The sequence below is a fragment of the Pleuronectes platessa genome, chromosome 13 (assembly GCF_947347685.1).
Source record: "Pleuronectes platessa chromosome 13, fPlePla1.1, whole genome shotgun sequence".
Lineage (NCBI taxonomy): Eukaryota > Metazoa > Chordata > Actinopteri > Pleuronectiformes > Pleuronectidae > Pleuronectes > Pleuronectes platessa.
In genome coordinates, this window is record NC_070638.1 from 14,658,542 (window position 1) to 14,680,762 (window position 22,221).

General features: G+C 41.9%; 2 protein-coding genes and 1 non-coding gene across 7 annotated transcripts in view; 1 reads left to right on the forward strand and 2 right to left on the reverse strand.

Annotated features, from left to right (window-relative positions):
• clstn2a (calsyntenin 2a) overlaps window positions 1-12,857 on the forward strand; it is an 89,027-nt gene extending 76,170 nt beyond the window's left edge. The window contains exons 12-20 of the mRNA XM_053438000.1: window positions 341-503; window positions 5,934-6,100; window positions 6,385-6,533; window positions 9,340-9,545; window positions 9,720-9,887; window positions 10,019-10,164; window positions 10,346-10,466; window positions 10,894-11,084; window positions 11,265-12,857. Of these exons, the coding sequence (XP_053293975.1) occupies window positions 341-503; window positions 5,934-6,100; window positions 6,385-6,533; window positions 9,340-9,545; window positions 9,720-9,887; window positions 10,019-10,164; window positions 10,346-10,466; window positions 10,894-11,084; window positions 11,265-11,471 (1,518 nt within the window). The 3' untranslated portion in view covers window positions 11,472-12,857. The remainder of the gene's footprint in view (window positions 1-340; window positions 504-5,933; window positions 6,101-6,384; window positions 6,534-9,339; window positions 9,546-9,719; window positions 9,888-10,018; window positions 10,165-10,345; window positions 10,467-10,893; window positions 11,085-11,264) is intronic.
• Window positions 12,858-15,502: 2,645 nt separating this feature from the next.
• On the reverse strand, window positions 15,503-15,573 carry trnag-gcc (transfer RNA glycine (anticodon GCC)). Its single transcript has one exon. It is a non-coding gene; the product is annotated as a tRNA-Gly (tRNA).
• A 3,846-nt stretch (window positions 15,574-19,419) lies between these two features.
• The window catches only part of LOC128454829 (SPRY domain-containing SOCS box protein 4), a 69,558-nt gene continuing 66,756 nt past the window's right edge, over window positions 19,420-22,221 (reverse strand). For all 5 annotated transcript variants that reach the window (XM_053438385.1, XM_053438389.1, XM_053438388.1 and 2 more), the window contains one exon: window positions 19,420-21,844. In XM_053438385.1, the coding sequence (XP_053294360.1) occupies window positions 21,717-21,844 (128 nt within the window). In that variant the 3' untranslated portion in view covers window positions 19,420-21,716. The remainder of the gene's footprint in view (window positions 21,845-22,221) is intronic.

Genomic DNA, 22,221 nt, shown 5'->3' on the forward strand with positions numbered 1-22,221 from the left:
AATGATCCAGGGATGAGGGGAGGAATTTGTTCGCATCTATTTAATTGAAGGCAGGAAGTCGGGGAAAATTCGAAAATGTGCCTTTGGTCTTGGCTGCATGAGAAAATATCACGATCTTCATTACAGCAACTCTATAAATATAACCGTCCCCAGGAAACGGCTCCTAACATAAATATGACCCTGAAAAATGGAATTTAGATTGAAAGTAATATATTTTTGAGGACGTCCTGTGTTTGTGTATGTGCAACCAGGAATATTTTCTTATTTCAGGACATAATGAGTGGTCACATAGGGGAAAGTACTGGATAATAACTTGATAACATTTCTCTCCCTTTTGCAGATTTGTGACAAGGAATGGCATTATTATGTTATCAACGTGGAGTTTCCTGCGGTGACACTATTTGTGGATGGTGTGACCTACGAACCCTACTTGGTGACGGATGACTGGCCGATCCATGCCTCAAAGATTGATACACAGCTGACTGTGGGTGCCTGCTGGCAAGGTCAGTGTGTGTATGTTTAGAAATACAGCAGCTGCAGCGCAATGCAGAAAAGTGTTCACAGTATGAGAGAAGCTGAAATCAGACAAGGCTCGGATGCAAGTGCTATAACATTGTGTTGTGGGATTGTTTACAGCTCTACAATAATCTCACAGTTTTACGTGCAGCAGCCTTTTCAGCTCCAGGTTATGGCGTTTATTTATTTGCTGCACATAAAATTAGGAATTCAGCTCCTATGGGCCTATTTTCAACAAAAGGAGCCACATCAGTACATTTTTATCACCCAAGTTAAAACCACAGTTTTTTTTTCTCTTATATAATTGGTTTATGACTGCATACTGACAGTTACACCTGCTTTAGTGTTTTTGTTTATACCATATATCAACAGATAATTTTTCCCTATTCATGAAAAGCATTCTGCCCCTGAATTGCATTAGATAACCTCGACTGGAAAATAAACAACATCATTTAAGACAAAATAAGGACATAAACTCTCTGGCCCGGGGATGGTCATGTGAAGTGTCAGTATAAAGTGTCCGACCGTGCATCCATCCACCCATCCGTCCATTTTGTTCCACTTATCCAAGGTTGGGTTGTAGTGTTATGCAGGTAGCAACTCTTTCCAGCGCCTCCCGCAGGATCCCGAGGTGTTTCCAGGCCAGATGGGATATATAATCCCTCCAGCGAGTTCTGGGTCTACCCCAGGGTTTCCACCTAGTTGGACATGCCTGGAAAACCTCCAAGAGAAGGCAGCCAGGAGGAATCAGGTATCTGAACCACCTCAGTTGGCTCCTCTAAGTGTAAGGAAGCATGCAACTCCACTCTAAGCTTCCTCTAAATGTCCAAACTCCTCAACATGTCTCTAAGGTTGTGCACTCGACAGAGCTCATGACCATTGGTGAGGGTCGGTATGTAGATCCACCGGTAAATCAAAAGCTTTGCCTTCTGGCTTAGCACCCTCTTCACCACAGTGGACCGGTGCAATTCCAGCATTACTGCTGACGCCGCACCGATCCACCTGTCCCCCTCCCACTCCATCCGCCTCTCACTTGCGAACAAGAGGCCAAGATAAAACTCCACCACTTTGGGCAGCAACTCATCCAAAACTGACATTCTCAGAAACAGGAAATAGTTTCTTACAGAAACACAATTAAAAGCATTTCTAGCAATCTACTTGAGCCTCAGGAGGCAAAATAATCAGTCCACAGTTTGATGGTATGATGGTGAAAAACCTTCTTTTTCATTATGCTAACAGCTCAACATGGTCGTGACACGTGGTAAACAAAGAGAGAATTCATCAACAATGACATACATTTTATTTTCCTAATCACATTTGAAGCTCAAACAGAGAGGGAGAAACCAGGAGACTCACTGTGAAGATAAATAAAGAGATTAAGATTTGCACCCCAGGGCTCCTAGTGCTGCTTCCTCTTTGAAATGGAGAGGCCTGAGCTGAGTGGGTATCAAACTGGAAACTCTGTGTGTCAGCTCCAGCGAACGAGAGCGAGTAGTGATCCCATTGGAACGAGGACGAGCTACCCTGCTGCCATGTTTATGAGTTGAATAATTACAGCAAAGTGTTGTGCGGCTCGCCTAAATTACGCTTCTGACACTCTCCAGCATCATCAAAAAGCCTCAATCCTGATGGTATTTTGGTTGCCGTTTTGAAATTTCTTTTCATCCGGTGCCTGATTGCAATTTTCTTTTTGTCGTCATCATTTTCTTTCTTGCTTCATCCAGCCCTCTCTTTCTGCCCCTTCCATGAATATCTGATCCATAGAGAAAGCCCTGAAGGAAGGATTAGCCAGAGTGAATGGAGGACAACTTTGCCAGCTATTACATCCCAATGAAGCCGCTCTAAGCTCCACTAAGCCGCAACTGATAACTTTGCAGGCCATTAGCGAGCAAGATTGCCTTTCAGTCTCTCATTTCTCCATCCCCTTTTCCCTACAATCAACAACGCAATGATGAGACATGTGGAAAGAAAGGCATTCAGACTGTACTCTCACTGCCCGAAAGCAAGAAGAAGGCGCGGGTGCCTCACCATACAAGGTTAACATGAAAATGGTTCGGTAGTTTGTTGTTGGCTTCTCTCAGCGGTTTTTCTGTAGCAGTAAGCTGCTGATGTGTTTGAACGGGGGAAATTGTGTTTGCTCTCTCGTTTCATTGGAAGCAGAGAGGTGGTTGTGAACCTTCAAAAGAAGCCGACAGTGTACACATGTTTAACCAAAGACGAGGAGGCGAGGAGGAGGCTTCAAAAGGAGCGCGGGGTGATTGTATGTGTATGAAATGAATGCATCAATCAACATCAGGAACTTTCATTTGCAGATGATTCAGACGCTTCTTAGTTCAGCAAACAGCGATGCAAGAAAAGACCCATTGATTAACATCAATAAACAGCCATAAGCATAAACAGTATTTGTCGGTTAAATTGATGGTGATCCATTAGAGCTTTCTCATTATAACCTTGCCACGGAAGGAAAAGCACAAATGTCACTAATGCTAATTAAGTCTCTGTTTCTATTAAGTGTTAACCGTAACACCAGTGAACCAGCCATGAACAAAGGAAGAGCCAGAAACTGAAATAGCTAAGGCAGCCGACATTATTGCCACAGTGTCTGATTGTTGAGTAGGAAAACATGCGTTAACAGGATCCAGTGGTGGGAGCACACACTGGAGTCTTTGGGTGTTTTTCTGAGAGATTTAAGTCCTAAATATTTTATAAGAAACGTTTATAAGAACACTGATAAATTGCAAACAATATATATATATATGTGTTTTAGTGTGAAATGATAATCTCTGTCACAAACACACAACATTTCATGGAAATCAGTCAAGTACTTTTTGCGAACAAAACTAAATATTGCAGAGTGAATGCAACCTCCTTAATGTGATTTCTTAAAAGGTCTTATTTTTTTGAGTGGACACATGATACATCTCACATTTACCCCCTGTTCTAATAATCTTACTTTAAGTCATTTTTGAGTCACTTTTCTTTATTTTTAAATCAAGCCATTTTGTTTTGTTTGTTGTTTGTCATGTGATTTGGTCAAACAACCACGTCCACAGCACCTTTTTGTTTTATCTGCAATAAAAACCGGCACTACAGAAAATGTCCTTGCAGCAAATGTGGACATAAAACTGTTCCTGCAGGGTTGCTGCCCCAGCTCTGTAATAGGTATGTAATGTAGTGCGACATTGAAGTGCCACAGTCAAAATGCAACCTCAGCATTTTTGTATTTGATCACTGACAAAACTTAACAGTGTGGTTGATCATCACCTCTGCTTGTGATCTGGAAGTCAGATATTGTCTGTGAAGTGTAACTGTATGAGGGCCGTTCGAACCTGTGTAACAGATTCAAATATTCTTCTCATCAGGCAGCTTTGTTGGTGGTGCACCTTTATTTGCACCTAAACATCCAGTCATCTTACCTAGTGAGATTTGATGGGAGTTATGTGTTTAAATGTGTGCTTCTGCTTTCATTAAAACATGCTACTCGCCAACACTGGAGCAGCTGTTCATAAAAAGTAACAACTTGATTTACATTTAGCTACCCTGCTACTCAACAGCACATTAAACATCCCTTCAGTATGCCAGCTTCATGTGTTTTAAAGGATAATGTGTAACACATGTTGTACATTCAGATGGACTCCATCCCAACATTATGCTCTCATTCACCACCATTATCAGCCTCCGCCCACTTCAAGATAAACACAATGAGAATATGGATTGATTGAAATGTCTAAATCTGTTTATAATACACTGGTTATGTCTCCTGCTTGCTCAGCTCTATACATCCATACGTCCTTGTGTGATTCACATAGCTGAGAGAGTATAGACGCCTTCAGGCACACTGGACTCTGCCTTTCATAATAACATCTGTACAGTTCCCACGAGCCTCTCTGTGCAGAGTAGTTCCCTATACCAGGAGAGCGTCTGTTAGGTGTCTGTCTCTCTAGCTTCTCTCTAAGATCAATTTATTTTTAGACAACTTTTGATCAATGAATAAAGTCGTAACACTGTCCTTCGTATGCAAAAGTGGTCTTTTGAGAAACAATTAATACCTTATAGTTCGGCTTCTTATCAAAAGCTAATATTTCAGGTAACTAAATAATCGCAATAAGAAATGCCAGTCAGGGTATAAAGTACAGACATCTAAAGAACATGTGTAATTAAAAAAACTGGCACTTTTAAACTAACATTGTGCTACTGTGAGATATATATGTGTGAATGTCCCATTTTATACACATTAGAATAGAAATATTAGCTGAGGTTCATTCAGTTCTGATGTAATTTGCATTACTATAAGGAGACTTGAACTGAATGCCCCCCCTCACTAGAATTTGTCCAAATATTTAAGCCAGAGCTGACCTACATTGAAAAGACTTGCACTGGAAGTAATTTGTGTTAAGGGTTCTCAGACCTTTATGATTTGATGGAAAGGACACACTTCATCAGAAGTGGTGAAATTGCACCACAGAGTAGAGCTGACCTGTCCCCGAGCAAAATCTGATATTTAGAAGTAAAATGTAGACTCAGGGTCTGACTGAATTTGTGACGGAGCAGACACCATGGACTCCAGTGCTGTGAATCTTCACAGACACAGAGACTCGGTCAATGTATCGACTTCCAGTTGAGGTTCCATTAATTTTGAATTAAAGGATTTATTTCCCTCTCGATGTGGTAGCTGCAAAGCATTTCATGTAAAGTGCCTGTTACATCCATCAAAGCTCAATTGTAAACCTTGACAAGAAGTATCAGAATATCTACTGTTGAGCTAAGTGTCTAACGTGTTGGTATAGATTTTACATTCGTATTGCAGATTAACAAATTAACCGACTTTTCGCTTTTTCTTTAACATATCATGTAGTTTTGTCCCCTGCATCTTTGGCTAGGAGTGTTCTGTTATGCTGTTGTTGTCATTGCTATTGCAGAATCCTAATATTTCACATTAAAATAGCATTTGAGTCACACACTATTTTCTTCATTTTGTTTCAGACATAAACAAATCTTACATGCTGTTTTAGTGTAGTAAATATTGGATGCAGTTAGTGGCTGAGTGTTAGTTAAAGCTTATGTCAGGACAAAGAAAAACTGTTATCCCCACCTATAACACAATCCACCTACTTTAATTATCCAAAGACTGATAATGTTATTGACGCCTCACTTAATTATTTCCCTAACCTGTAGTAAACAGTTTTATATTCATAAGGACGATCTGTCTTTATATTATTGAGGTGAATAAGATTCTTTTTAACTTGATTTCCATTGGGTTTAGATGCAAAGATGTTATATCCAGCAAACTGCAGTTGCAACACACATACTACATCATATTCTCTCTACTTAGTCTGTTTCTATCCAATTGTCCTTTGCCACCCCACTTTTTAATGTTCCTCTCCTGATCTCCACATCTTCCTGTCCCCCCCCATTAGGTGGAGAGGTAGCCACCCCCAGGTTCACTCAGTTTTTCCATGGCAGCCTGTCAGGTCTGACGATCCGACCAGGCCGGATTGAAACCCAGAAGGTTATCTCGTGTTTGCAGGCCTGTAAAGAAGGACTTGATATCAACTCCCTCGAGAGCCTGGCTAAGGACATAAAGGTTTGTTGAAAAGAAGGAGCCTGGGTTACCAAAGATCACACACGCACACAAACACAAACACTCTACACTTTCAGCCTCAGATTGGTTGTATTGTAGCTTCTTACCATCCTATTGGCTCTGTTGAAGAAGATGGAAAATTCTCTTCAGGGTTCATGTGTCACCTTTTGTCCCGTTAAAGCTGTCAAGGCTGTTGAAACATTTCCTCATTAAGCCAAGATATAAATCATGTTGAGTTGTATAAACACAATCGATTTTTGTGTTTGTGTGTGCGTTTGTGTGTCCAGTTCCATTTCAACCCTGCCCAGTCTGTGCTGGTTGTGGAAGGAGAGGATGTGGACAGCATCAACACAGCCATGACCAAGGTCTCCTACATCAACTCTCGCCAGTTCCCCACCGCAGGCCTCCGGCGGCTGCACATCACCACCACAGTGCAGTGAGTACACACACTGGAAATCAACTCAATCCTGCTTTATAAACATTCACTCAGTTCCACCTGTTCACATCTGCCAAACCACTACAGTAGTTGAGTCTGTCTGTCTGTCTGTCTGTCTGTGTGTGTGTGTGTGTGTGTGTGTGTGTGTGTGTGTGTGTGTGTGTGTGTGTGTGTGTGTGTGTGTGTGTGTGTGTGTGTGTGTGTAGACACTGATTGTCTATATTGACCTTGACTCGGTGAAAGTGATGTCTCTCTGTTTTTTCATTAACAGGCTGTACAATAACTAAGGTGTGTGTGCTTTAACAAAACAACACATGTCAGTTTCATCTTTGCTCCATGCATTGAGTTGGCGGTTGTGAGGTACAGGGACCTGCTGGATGTGCCAAACAGCCTCATATTTATTGTTTCATGAAGGTCCAACTGTTTTATTTATATCTCATTGGGTTTGTGACAGACGGAGAGAACTGCTAATGCTGTGAATGTACTGGTTTCAAATAAAAAGATTTAACCCCAAACAATGCACATCTTGCTGAAGGACTAAGAACACACTTTCAGCAAGAGTGGAAGTCTGAGGGAGCTGTCAGGTTGTTAAATAAAGTGCAAGGTCTCTTAACTGTCCCTTGAACACTAGTGTGAAATGTTATATACAAAATACATAAACCAAGTTGGTGACAGCGGAGCAGTGGATGATCACATTAGTTACAAACAGCCGGAGGATCGGTTGTTGGCGCAGTAAAGTTAAAGCTCTGTTGAATGTGTTGTGTTGCTCTTGAAGCCACAGAACTCCCAGTGAGGGCGGATCATTAGAGTAAAAACTATTAAACCTCTGAAGAGAGCATCTGGCCATTAAAGAGATTCACCCTGCTGCTGATTGGAAACCACCATATTGCTCCAGTCTTCTTTTGTTTTCTGTCTGCTCTCTCTCTCTCTCGCTCTGGTGTTGGTGAAATCTACCTTTGCTCCATAACCAAATTTAAAATGACTGAAAGAATTTATTCAAATCAGTGTCTTGCCGTGTCCTGGTAGTTTACTATAATAATAATAACTATAATAACTATATTTATCAAGCTCTTTTTAACACAAAGTGCAGCACAAAAAGAAATCAAATGGTTAAATGGTTCTTTAATGCTACCATCAAGACAAAAAGGTCACGGGAAAAATGAAAATCCTCTTAATGACCAGTTTTACACATACTGTTTATAATGCAACAGCATAGTAAACACAGCACCTTTAACACCGGAGCGAGAGAGAGATTACATGTTTCATCCCACTAAACCGTTATATTTGTGTCAGTGTATACGTGTGTGAGTGTGTGTGTGTGTGTGCTCGTCCACGTGTTTCACAGTGTGTACGTTAAGCGCCTGCTCCCGTCCACACACCCGTCCAGTGCCTGTTCATTTTGTAGAGCAACAAACGCAGGCAGGTGGAATCTGCTTAGTTGTGCGCTGGTCGATAAAGTGAAACGAGCTGAAGGAGCAGCGGTGGAGTCTAACTCTGAACAACACTTCACAGCTCCCCTGGAGATAAAGACTGATACGTCCACCATTACAATCAGCACATACAGTCGGTTGAATCAGAGGAAAAGGAGATAATATGTTCTCCTGTTACACATTGTGGATACTTTTTTTAATCTCTGTTATGTGATATCAGTCAGGTCTCGTTGGATTGTTTACAATACACAACAAACTGAGAGGCAAATTCTAAATGAGCTGTCTACATGCCTACATCAACTTATCCCACATGACTCGGGAAAACATGTATTTGTAATATCAGATTTATATATAACAGTAACAGTACAATAACAGAATATAATGATGTTTATGAAATTGTGAATATTGTCATAGCTGCATGTTAACCTACTCAGAAGTTATAATCATTTACAGCACTGTTTTCATTCATGGAGATGGATCCTAAATTAATACAAAGTTCTTTAAAAGTTTGGACAGTTTTCTTGAGTTCTCTGTCTCTTCTTATCGGTTTAATGTAGGAGGGGCTCAGTGACAGACGGGTGATGTCACACACCGTAACTTTTTGTACCAATCAGGATCTATCAAAATTGAAAAAGAAGTCAAATGGAAAAGGGTTGTTTGATCGCTCTCTATCAAAACCCAAAGATTTACCTCTGATCGTTGCTTGTTGGTCGGTGACTACATCAATGACACTGACAACCTATTTCCTCCAGAGGCTTGTGACTTAATGCATCTTTTATTGCTCCTGTCCAATGTGTTGTGTCACAGGTGGCTGACCTGAGAGCTCATAAGTCCTCAGCAGAATCATTTTAGATTAGGATTGTTAAATTTAGTGCTCGATGTCTCCGTCCTGTCTCTGGCCTGGATATAAGATGAACCTTGAGAGAGTCTCCACTCTCGCCAGATGAGAGATCGTGACATGAATTTAAAGACCTGGACTTATCGTCTGTTCCCTCATATGCTTCAATGCTGAGATATTTCAATTGCTGCCTGGGTGTGAGCTGTAAGGAGAATCTTCTCCTTACAGCTCACTGAAAATATATTCAGGTAATAACTGTGAGAGAGTTTTTGACCATCCTCGTACAGTCAATGTATCTATAACCTGACCTTGGGTCAGGTTATAGATAAAGGGCCAACTAGCAGTACATTGTAGTGTCTACGCTCATGGACTTTCATATTTAATTCAGAAGCCCAGACAGAGAGGCACCAATTCTTCTGCGTATTACATCAGGGGCTAGACTGACTGCTCTGTAGTGGCCAGTTGAAAGACACATATAGTATGGATACATTAGTAGTGAAGTAGTGACCTCTCTTCTCGTCTCCCGTGTGTGTGTCAGGTGTTTCGGGGAGGACACTTGTCTCTCCATCCCGGACGTCAAGGCAGTGGTTATGGTGCTGCCGCCCAGTGAACCGAGAATCACAATTACAGGATCTAATCGACTCGTCAGGCCTGCCGCTGACCTGCAGGGCCCGCTGGGTGTGGCCCCCTTCAAGGAGCTTCACATCACCAGCACCGTAATGAAGGGAGGCAGCTTCGGTGGATGTGAGTGGAGAGGCTGTGGCAGCGGCTTGTTACAGTGCTCTCTTGTCATAATGTTACAATTAATGTGTGTCGCTCCTAATGAGCCAATTTACTCATTGTGAAAAGTTTTTTACAGTCTTTTTTTCACCGAACTGCACATTCAAATCCATGTTACACATATTTCCATGCTCACAGTCCATAGGCCAGGTGTGAAGGAGGTGATGCACAACCTGGACTACTGTGACATCCTGGTCATTGGAGAGGAACTGAGCCCCGAGAGAGAGAGTCTGGAGATTCATCACAACGCTTTGTTGGGAAAACATCTGGACGCCACCAACTCCACCTCTGGAATTTCCATATATGGTAGATAACCTCCATGTTCATTTTACTGTACATGTGAACAGGGGATTCACCACAGTTTTCACTGTGTGTATTCCACCGACATGGCAGTTTGTGTAGCAGTCAGTATAACATGTCTCCCTGTGTGTTCCCAGGTGTGGACTCCATGGCTCACTATGAGCAGGCGCTGAGGCAGGTGCGCTACAGGAACTGGCGACCTGCCACTCTGACAGAGCGCAGGTTCAGACTCACCTGCTCCGAGCTCAACGGGCGTTACACCAGCAACGAGTTCAACTTGGAGGTCAGATTGATGATCTTCCTTTTTCCTAGTACACTATTTATTTCTCCATTTGATCTTTGTTTACTTGTTTCTCTTTTTTATTTGCTTTTTTCACCCTAATAATGATCCATTTATTTATCTCATGTTATCTCAACAGCTTCTGTTTTTCAGATGTTAATGTCTCTTTGTCGTGTCGCCGCAGGTCGGTGTTCTCCACCACTCAGCGCCTGTGGAACATGTCAATCATATGGCAGCCCAGCCCCAGTACATGAGACCTGTCCATCACCCACTCATGATACACACTCCAAACTCACACATGTCAGGTAAGTAACAAAGGTGACGGCAGCAGGTCGCCCTGTCTTTTCTGTGACTCTCTGCGGAGGAACAGGGCAGCATGTTTAACAAATACATACATTATTGGATGAGCTGTTTCATCACCAAATCTTAGCCGTGACATTTGAGAATAGAGTTTTATTGTTGAATTGGTAACCATAACAACAAAAGTAGGATTACAGCTGTAAGAGATAAAATTCTAGTCAAGGCTCAAACCTTAAGCAGAAGGATTGTACAATGAAAATAAGGCAGTAGGAATCCGCTTTATTATCTAATACTTGAATGGCTCTCAGTAGAGCACATACAGTTCCCTTATGAAACCACTTTCTTCCACTCAATTCTCCAATAATCTCCCTGTTTGGTGTAATCCTGCTAACAAACTAACAGAGATTTTCTATTTCTCTTCTTCTCGTCCAGGAGCAGCGCCACCAGCAGCGACAGCAGTGATCGTGGTTTGCATCGCCGCCCTGGTTGTGATTGTGGTGATTGGTGTGTACAGGATCCACGCCACACATCAGGAGGGGTCCAGAGAGGACGAGGACGAGGTCAAGGACCCCGAGGGGGACTGGGACAAGTCTGCCCTCAACATCACCGTCAACCCCATGGAGGTAGATCAGAACCTGTTGACATTTTTGGCTGTTTTCCTTTATTGTCTTCACAATTTACCATGTGACCAATTCTGACGTTTCTGATACTGTTTCCCTCAGATTTGTCTTAACTCTCTGGAATTTGTTGCAAGTTGCGATAACCATATTTATGATTTTTAACTAAATCTCCCTGTTCTCTAGAACGTGAGAGGAGCACAAGCTGTGGACGAGGAGGTAAAAGAAGAGAAGCAGGTGGAGGAAGAGGAGGAGGAGGACGAAGAACAAGGATTGACGAGTGCTGAGTCAGACAACAGTGACGAAGAGGAGGACGAGGAAGAGAGAGAGGAGATGAAGAAGAGGAAGCAGAGGGGAAGACTTGAGTGGGACAGTTCCTCCATAAAATACTGATCACACAGAAACACACACACACATAAATATAAACCTACATATACACAACACTCTGCAAGTGTGTCGCTCCCAAGTTGTTATTTTCAATGAAACATCACCCTCTGCTGGACAAAATCAGAAGTACAGAATCAGCTGCTGCCTCTCAGCGTCTGTATGCACATGAATTAAGATTCACATCACAGTCAGTGAGGCAGAACAAAATACATCCAACAAGCACAGCCCTTTCATTATGTGTGCAGAATTAGTCTGAGTTTCACTGACAACACTGAACTTCAAACTCGCAAATGATCAAGAGTGAAATCTGAAAAATGGCGACACGAGGATGATTTGAGCTTTTACGTCCACATTTAATATTTGCAGTTATGTGTGTCCTCAGATACGTTTTGTATTTGTTCCTCTCTAAAGAGATTGTCTGCAAGACGGCGAGTTACAAACAGATTATACAGCGAGATGTATCCCCGTACATATCCATTGATAAATGTATTCATTAAACCTTTTTAATAGAATTCCTTCAGCCTATTTAGTAGATATAAAATAGCTGTATTGTCACTAAGTGTATAACCTCTGTTCTCAGCGTTAAGTCGTCATCTGTAACACTTTTCTGTCTCTAACGTGTGTGTGATCAGAGCTGAGTTTCACCAAACGCATCACAGTGCTGTGGTTCTGTGGCCTGGAGACAAGAGAGAAATCTGCATCTTTTACATTAATACTGCACATTAATCCCGATTTACACACAAGTCAAAGATGAATTATTGTCTGTTTAACATATATTTAATTTTCAAAATCATTACTTTTCCGTCTGTTCAGAGCCGGGGGACAAAGTTGTTTGCGGTTGAACTCCTCTCAGAACCGGGCTGATGTCGTTCAGAGCCTGTTTGCATGTGTCCTGATCCATTACTATTTACTATTGAAATCCACTTCATGTCTTGATTTTAATTCCATTTAAACAATGCCTTCTATGCAGTTAAAGATCCAGTAAAACCAGTTCACAGACACTGAAAGTCCAACTATTTAGACTTTTAGAGGATCAGTGCCTGACTGGACCTTTGTTGCCCAGTATGGGTCAATCTCAAAAATATGCCTGATCTTACACTACCCATAATGCATCTCAGTTGGACATCCCTGCAGCTTAAAACCTCAGTACAGTGCAGACCTGTAGCAGAGCAGAGACGATGTGGCTTCTTGATGTGAAATGGCAAAGTTCCTCTTATCATGGATGGATTTTCAAACCACAACCCACATAACCAAATATCACACGGGCCCTTCAACCACGCAGCATACGTCACTTTGAGATTATATTTATTTATTTTTACATGTTAAGACAACAGTAAGTGTCAGATAAAGTTTTAACACAATGAAATTTAAAATAAAATGATTTCATTTCATTAACCAAACATTCAATCTATTTCATAATCATGCAACATTTCATCTAATATTTAAAGAAGTAGAAATACTTAAAACTTTAAGAATGAATTGCCTAATAATAAATCTTACAGCCAAGGGACTCCATTGGCTCCAGGACTCTGGACATGTGCCCAGATGTGTCCATCAGGGTTAGGCCAGTTTCCTGGACAAACTGATGACATCTACAATTCTGCATATTTCCAACCAATTACTGCAGACTACATCGTGACCCCACAAATTCAGAGCTTTCTTTTCCTCTTTTGGCCACTGATATGCAGATATCAGATTGTTACCATGGAGACATCTGAGTGGGGTTAATGTTTTATGTTTGAAGTAGTCCATCTTTACTTTTGTGAAACATCTAATGAAGAATAAACGCAGATCAAAATTTAGTCGGATGTTTCCGTCAGAGTGTGAATCGGAGGAACTTTGCTAAATGTTGCTGGAGAAGAGAAGCAGAGTGATTGTTTGTTTTACTGGCGTCCTCAGTCCTGCACAACTTTCCCAGAACCATGAGCAGATATTCCACTGATACTGATTCCATCTTGTACCATTTATCATAACAGATTTAATCCCATGAGTTTGTCCTCATCCAAATGATTGGAAAGTTCATTCCTCTCCATGCTGGTATCGTCCCTCTGAGCTCTCTCTCTCTCTAACTGGTTTGTTTCCTCCCTCCCTCTGTCGGCCTTTGAAAACCTGTGGTTGTGATGTCATCATTGTGAAACAACTGCCTTGCTCCCTTTGTCATATTGTGCTTCTGAAAGATTAAAGAGAAAAAAAAAGAAGATTCTTTTACATATAAAACAAACCCTGTAAAAATGTTCAAGACAGTTATTTTATATATCCGTTTCTTTTTCTTTTTGTAAACAAAACGGTTGGGATCTCCCTCTCTTTAGTGGTCGTCCCACTGCTTTCTGTATATTGACCAATAAAGACTTGTTTTAGACTCTACAGCGCCTCTCGCTCTTCTTTGTACAGTAAACGTCTTGAAATGACTCACGGTAAATTACATAATTGATAAACTGTCATCGTGGGAGCTGGCGAGCTGCCATGTTGGAGCTGACTGGGTTTTCCATAATGAGCTCACAGACGGAGAGCGGAACCATCTCCATGACATCTCTGCGTTCCTTCACACTGTTTGTTTTTCTGGGCCAAAGGACTGAAATATTCATACAACAGTTTATGAGAAATTTATATTTGAAGCCTCATTGTGCTTAGTCTCACAGCCATAGACAATAGAAGAAGATTTTCTAAACCATTTAACAAAATGTTTTCTGTCGTGTCGGCTCTGTTGTACAACTGAACACCAGTCACATCTGTGTACTCACATTTGGCTTCTCTGTAAAACCTTTATTGGAGCAGTAAAAAACACTCTGCAAGAAATCTGTGTGTGAATGAAATTAGCTGTTTAACTGTGGAGGTCGACACTTTCCAAAGGATCCTAAATAGTTCTGGGGTTAGATGCAGAAAGAAGACAAAGAATAAAAAAAACATTCATTTTAATCAGGAGAGATCTCAGCTGGCGAGCTGAGATGTGTAGATGCTGCCATTGAGTCTGTTTTAGAAGACATCGACAGCGCATTCATTTTGAAAGAGGAACACAGAACGTGGAGGCGACGCCAGAGCACCGCGCTAATCCCTATCGCCCCGGCGCTTGGCTGTTCACAACGGACACTGAAGCGACGCTGAACCGCCGGGCAGCGCTAATAATATCACCCGTTGATCCAGTAGATCGCTGCACGGCTTTGTGCCGGTCACACCGGAGGCTGAAGCACCGCGCTGCGCCAAGGCTGCCTCGCGGTGCTTCAGCCTCCGGTGTGACCGGCACAAAGTGTTAACATGGGAGTGGATGGGAGCCAGCTGTTATTTAAGGCTTGGCGCTGCGCTGAAGCGTCCGGTGTGAACCCAGTAAGCATACGTCACATACTACGTTGCTCTGATTGGTTGTAGGTCTATCCAATTGAGCGAAGAGGAATTTTACTTCCTGGTCAGTTGAAACACGCCCCATAATTTTTTCCCAATGGAGCGACTCCAGACCGAACTGCCCGACCAAAATGTTGTGGGCGGGGCTAAATTCGTCTGGCATCCAGGCTAACAGAGAGGAGAACAGATTCAAACTTTGACAGCAGCGACACGATTGGCTGATTGAGATCATGGCCAAATCTGATTGGATTACAATAAACACCCAAGCTGATTAGAGGCAAGGAAAGTGAGGGAGAAAGAATGAATGAACATGTCATGGAGTAAATCTTCCTCATTAAACTTGTGCTAAACTTTTTCTCTGTTGTAAACATTGTTGATAATTATTAGTAGCAATCCACAGGTTCACTTACACATTAAAGACAATAAAAGAGTAACTGAGTGCAAGTAAATTGTGTTTAAGAAATGCATTTATTTGTCCCAAACACATGCAAACTCATGCAGACACACAGAGCAGTGAGCGACCATGTACGGCGCCCGGGGAGCAGATGTTGGGGGAGTAAGGTGCCTTGCTCAGGGGCACTAGACAGGGTAGGGAGAATCCTCTTGGATTTTTGGACAGATCAATCCAGGTTCGTCTTTTGGAGTCGAACCAGAGACCTTTTCTGCCCATAGTCCAAGTTTCTGCCTCTCTAAAAGTTAGTTGCATTGGCCGGGAATCGAACCCGGGCCTCCCGCGTGGCAGGCGAGAATTCTACCACTGAACCACCAATGCTCACAGTCCTCCAGCCTCAGATTCAAATATTCCACAAACAGTCACAAACACACATTTTAAGGAAATAAACTGTTTTATATATACTCATGCAATATTGAAATATTTGCTTTAATGAAGTAACACGATGTAAGAATGTGGTGAGTCCTGTCATGAAGAGAACAATTCATTCTCCATAGTGAAGTGTGTCTTCAGAACTGTCACCGGTGATGTTGTGGTTGAATATTCACAACACATGAAACTGGAACAATGAGCAGATGTGTGTGTGTGTGTGTGTGTGTGTGTGTGTGTGTGTGTGTGTGTGTGTGTGTGTGTGTGTGTGTGTTTGTGTGTGTGTGTGTTTAAGAGCACACAGGCACATACAGAACAATAATTGAACTTCCTAAGATCATATAATATTAGATGTGACAGTGTGACTTCACTATCGTCTCTCCTGTATTTAAACCACACACAACGAACTGCTGTGATGATTGTTTCTCGGTCAGAAAGTTTCTGTCTGTCAAACATCCCATTACAGACACTTGATGTAAATCAATTCAGCTGTTTTTCTCTGAGTTCATCTCTTAGACTCTCAGACTTTGAACTTCTCAGACTCTGCAGCTCTGCTCGAAGCAGCACTGAGTATTCATGTCGACACTGTGCAGCTCCCCGAGGACGTGAGGAACACAATCAGCTAATTAGCAGCTTATTGGGCATTTTGAACTGATGAGAGCCTCATGTTCAATACCACCCTAATGGACCCGGTGTGACTAACTGCTAATAACACTGTTCGGCTTTTTACTTGACTGGTTTTCTTCACTTGTGGAATCTCATGCTTGAATCTCTTATTATTATTTTCTTCTTCATTTTATTTAACCAATTATGATCCAATCAGGATGTTTCCCCGTGTATTCACAGCATCTAATAACTAATTAAAAACAAACTCCTCAGAAAGATGAACGCTTGGACATACATCAGTGTGTTAAGAACTACTTTAACTGATAAATCATCTTTGAAAATAATCTATTTGACTTTGACTTTTTTGTCTGCTCCATGTCCCATCTCCTAACAAGGAGGAGGGGGGGGGGGGGGGTCTTTTTAACCTAACTGGAGCCAGCCACCAGGGGGCAATGGTGATGGTTTGGCTTTGGGGAGAAGTCATATTGTCCATCTTTATATACAGTCAGGACTCATGACTCATAGAAAACAATGCAGGACATCACTGCTGTTTATTCTGCAATTTCTCCAAAACATTTGTTCATCAGAAGCACTTGCAAAATGTCCATGTGGCTTTTTTATCGTGGTCTTTATTTTAACCGCTCTGAAGACAAACTGCTCGTGTTGTGTGTTGTGTTGTGGAACTTTTCACACCTCAGCTTCCTGTTCAAGTCCCAGAATAGAAACTACAGTGCTGCTTTGGTGCCTTTTGGCAACTGCCAGGGTTAAATGTTTGAAATGAAGCATATGCAGCAGCAGGGTGTTTGTGTGTGTGTGTGTGTGCCAAAATATCCCTTTCACCTAAATCTCACCTTTTAATTGTTAATTATTTTGCAGAACTTTGACTATTTAAAGAATTTTCCGTCTTTAAAATGTTCATGTTGCTTGACTACATTAAAGAGTTGGTCTTCTTACAGCGGTGAGACCGTAACAAAAATGTAGAATAGTTTAAAAATGGGGATAAGGTCACACAGTTCCATAATCTCCTTTGAGACATTCATGATGTAGCACCTATTGTTCACATGAAAAATGGCAGGAATGCTGGTGTTGGGAATTTTAAAAAGAATCCAGGATCTTTAATCTCTTGGAAGGTGAAACACATTGATCTCACCAGAACTTAAATTAAACCCTGATTCCCCCGATGGAGAAATGAGTTCCTCAGACGCTTCGTGTTCCCTGGAGAGAGCTCCTGCAGCGAGAACTCACCTCTGGAGACACGTTTGAAACCAGCCTGTACTTCCTCATCTCTGACAGCTGATCAGTCGCTGCAGGAAGTGGGTGGATGTGTTACTGACCTTAATCCAACGTGTGACAGATGTGAGGGGAGAAGGCTTCCAAAGATACTCACTCCTCCTCTGAGCACTTCTGATCAAACTCGTGAATGTTTGAGTGGTGAAACATGTGTTTTCATTTACTCTGTTGGCCATGACCAACTGTTTCTGATCGTGATTATCATATTAGACACATCTATAAAAACAATAGTTGAGCACAGAAACTGAACAGATGTAACAGAAACAGACTGTGTGATACCCACCGGGATTCAATGTCCAATAGAAACTCAATGATGCAAAAAGGAGGTTTCTTGTTCATCATTTCCACACTGACAGTTTGTGAGAGGGTGGGACTAAACTCCCACTGAGCTCACAGAGATATGGTTATATATCAAACCATTATAATGAATGGTTTGATTGATATCTATCATAATGAGCTACAGTGAGTATTGACAGTGAAGTCAGCAGTGGATCAGCCTTTAGGATTAATACTGTTTCATTCAGCCCTGTTTTCGTTTGTTAGTTGGCAGAATCACACAAACGCTACTCCACCGATTTCCATGTAATTCTGGCAATGATCCACTTTCTTTAATATTGTGAGATTAAGCGTTTTTCAATGTTTAATTCACTGATCTTGTTGTAAAAAATCATTTATGTTTAGAGGACTGATATTTAGAAGTGTGTGTAGTTCGGTGCAGATCCAAACCAAAATCTGGATGTGGTGAATCTAAACATGGCTTCATGAGGAGACCGTTGGCCAGGTTTTTATTTTTGAGTATTTTCTTTCAACATAATTGGTTTCTGGTTGAATGGTATTATTGTTGTTGTTGTTTCTGTTTCCTTTGAATGCTTCCCATTAGCACCATTTCCATAAATTGGAAAGTCACTTACTAATATCGGATGTTAATTGGGATTAACATGAAACTCATATTCCCAAACACTAGTCAAACCTCTGTTTAAATTATGTACAGCTATAATTATGCTTTGCAAATGAAACAGCTACGTGCTCTGTAAACCAAGCTCGGTCTGTGTTTACAGCCTCGTAAACGTCATTTAGAGAAGTTTCTACCTTGAGACTGCAGCGTCTGTGAGCTGCTGTTGGTTTATCACCATCTGTCGTCACACACAACTCTGTTGTAATAACCTGGTTCTCTTGTGCGACCTTATCAAAGTCGAGCTCCTGCGTCAACTGCACAGTATTCATGTCAGTGTGAAATAAATGAAGCTGTTTGTTGATCAGTCCTGATAAACTGTGAGCGTCTGATCTACAGTACAGTGTCTGGATGGGAAGGCTGTGGAGCTCCATTACTCCGTCTGTCTGCTATTGATCTCTAAAACATCAGTCCCTCGTGTGTTTCAGACGGGGCGAGCAAGACCTAATGTTGCTTTAGTGAGCGTCTGAGCCCACGTTGTGCAGCAGAAACATGAAGCCTGGAAACTCACCATGCAGCACTCACCAGCGTCCGTGTTCTCACCCTGTCGGCTCGCTGCAGTTTTTCCCTCTCAGACGTCGAGCGCATCAATATGTCCCCGGCTGAGTGTGAGTGTGCGAGCTGTATTTACAGCTGCAGGGGCTGATGGGCTGCACGTTAGCTGCTTACTTTCTCAAGTGGAAACTGCACACTTGACAATCGGGAGAACTTACGGCCAAATAGTTTACGGCCCAATTTTCCTTGTCAGTGGCTCCTTCTGTGGATGAAATACTCCCTCAGACACTCGATGCTGAACCATCAGGCTGGTTAGCATCTTACTGTAGCACCCTGTGTTGTTTCTAAGTGTCAGATGTATTTCTGGATAACTCTATTATCACCCACATTCCTCAAAATCATCTGCTGTGCTGTTTTAAGACACAAACGTCAAAGGGAAAGAAACACAGAGATCATTTTTTTCAAATTCACTTGGCTTTTTATTCACATTTCATATCAGCTGACGTCTCCACGGCTCCGTCTGTCCATACATTCTACAACTTCTCTGAAATGGTCCTTCTTTCCCATCCTAACTGATGGAGACAAGAGGTGGGACCACCGCCATCACAAATAATAACAATAATAATTATAATAGTCTTAAAAAAATAATAATAAAAGCAGCATTGAATCAACTAGTTCAGATTTTTCTCTCCCTTCATCACTAGCATCTTTGTATTACATTTACCTGAATGTAACCATCACTGATCAGCTTTAAAAACATAGAATTAGTTTGTGATAAGTAAACATCACCATCATCATCATTCACCATCAGACTCCACACTCAAAATAACATTAATAATATTAATTATTAATAATAATAATGATAATAATAATAATGTAGGATACAAACTCAGAAGTAAAAAAAAGTGACTCAAGCTTCTTTAGGAAAGAAAATGTGTGTGTTTGTGTGTGTGTGTGTGTGTGTGTGTGTGTGTGTGTGTGTGTGTGTGTGTGTGTGTGTGTTGGTCATCTGTATTTATGCTGTGTCCTGCTCAAGCCTTTATCTTAGATCCAAGATCTGCTTAGTTTGTTTCTTTGTTTGTATGTTTGTGTGTTTGTTTGTTTGTGGTCATTAAGACAGTTGTGTGAACAGCAGACAGACAGTGTCTGGTACCAGCGAGCTACAGCAGGGCGCCACAAACATCAGCAGGGAGGACGGCTCCTGTGACTGCCAACAGCATGTTAGCACTGGTTCCACAGCGGCACATCTTGACCCACAGCTCCCACAGCTCCCACACACACACTCGTGCCCCTTTCAGACATGTAGTGACAACAGTCTTAATAAGCTGCACCCACAGTGTAACACAGTGCAAGTCTGAACTGAATGTCGTCACAGTCACATAAAGACGGCAGCAGCCCAAACTGTGCAGATTCAAATTTGAAGCTTCTACCTAGGAGACATTTATGTTTCACATTAGAAATATGTTTTTTTCCTCTTTTGTGTTGAACCAGTTAATGCCACATACACTATCTCCATCCACCAATCAGAATCAAGTAGCATTTGTGCTCAAATGTTTGTTTTCTTTAATCAAATAATTCCCTATCAAATCTGATTGAACCTCATGTACCCAGCTTTGATACAGTGGATCAGGTGAGTTTCTGAACATCAAACTCTCAATAAATAACAACTGAACCTCTTTTTTTCAACTTTGATTAAATTGAAGTTAGAGAGGAGAATTTTAAGATATGAAGCCAGGTTGCTAAGCAGCTCTCGTTAAAATTATGTCACGTCAGATCAGATTTTCTTTTCCTTTGAGGTATGTGGCAAACAGTGATCCCTAATGCTTTAGGTGTTATTCATGATGCAGCAAATGTAGGATCCTGTCCTTCTGTACTGGTGCTGCGCTGGATGTTTCAGTAGAGGACAGGTCACATTAATAAACTGATAAATGATCCAATTAATGTGGGAAACATTAAGACTTAGAACTCGAAAATAATTTTAAAATCCATCACTGATACACTTTGATTTCCATGATTATTTTTTCACCCCACTGCTCTGTCTCACTCTGCTGTCTGGTACTTTAGTTTCTTAATATTAGATTCATATCATGTCTGAAAGGCGCTAAACTATCACCAAATCTCTGCATGCAGCCAGGAGCTCATTCCCCCGGATGTTCCCATCTTCTCTGTGTGCAGTGGGAGCTTTAGGTCGAACCCGAGTCGTCACAAACAAATTACATTAGTGCTAAAATGCTGCCGGACGTCTGGGCCGTCACCTGTGCCAGTGGAGACTGTGGAGACACTCTGTGGTTTCCAACTTAAAACACACTGTCCCTGACTGTACGTCAGAAAGGCCTCTGAGGGTAGGATTAGTGTGCCTTCTCGTCGCAGTTCTCACTCTCACCACAAGGTGGTGGTGTTCATCTAACCACCGTCTCCCAGAGGACGGGCTCAATCTGAGGTGGGCCCATCAGCAATAATTTATTTCCAAAAATCCAAAACTAATGAAAGAGCAGCTTGAATATCCAAAAGAATCTGGAGCTGTCGTGTCCTCCACATGAAGGGCCGGACCTCCGCCATCAGTTCATCCACCATCAGTTCATCCATTCCTCCTGGTCTAAATCCATCGGGTGTTGAGCTTTGATGTCTCAGTGTGGACATGTTTCCATCCGTCTTCCGTGTCTGCATCTTTTTTAAATAAATGTGTCTCATCAGTCCACCCTTCGACTTCCTGGTGGTCTGATTCGTGGCGTTGTTCAGTTGTTGCTGTCAGTCACTGGTACTGGAGGTAATTTTTGAGGGACTGAGGAAGAGGGAGGCTCTCGATCTCCTGAAGCCGCTCCCGACCCAACGCCAGGCGGGCGGCCCGCCGACAAAGGTCCATCAGAGGAAGAGGCTCGGCTGCAGAAAGGGAAGTAGAGAGAGATGCTATAAGTCTGAGAGCAAACTTGATATATTTCATGAATTGATTTGCCTGAATGTTTGTATTGGTACTTGCACCTCTGTCTTTCTATACATGCATAATACATCCTTATATTTGTTAAGCATGAACGAGTTCCTGAGAGATCTATATAGGCACCTGTATTTGAACTCATTGAATAAAGAACACCATCTGTCACAAGGACTTTCTGTCCTGCTGAAAAGATTATTCTAATCAAACCATTTCAAAGGAAAATTTGATCAAGAACTTTTGCGGCTTTAGTGCAGAAGCACAATGTTTTTGTCACACAGCCACTTTCTAATCTCTACGAGTGCCGGGTCAGCCTCTCGTCACTGAC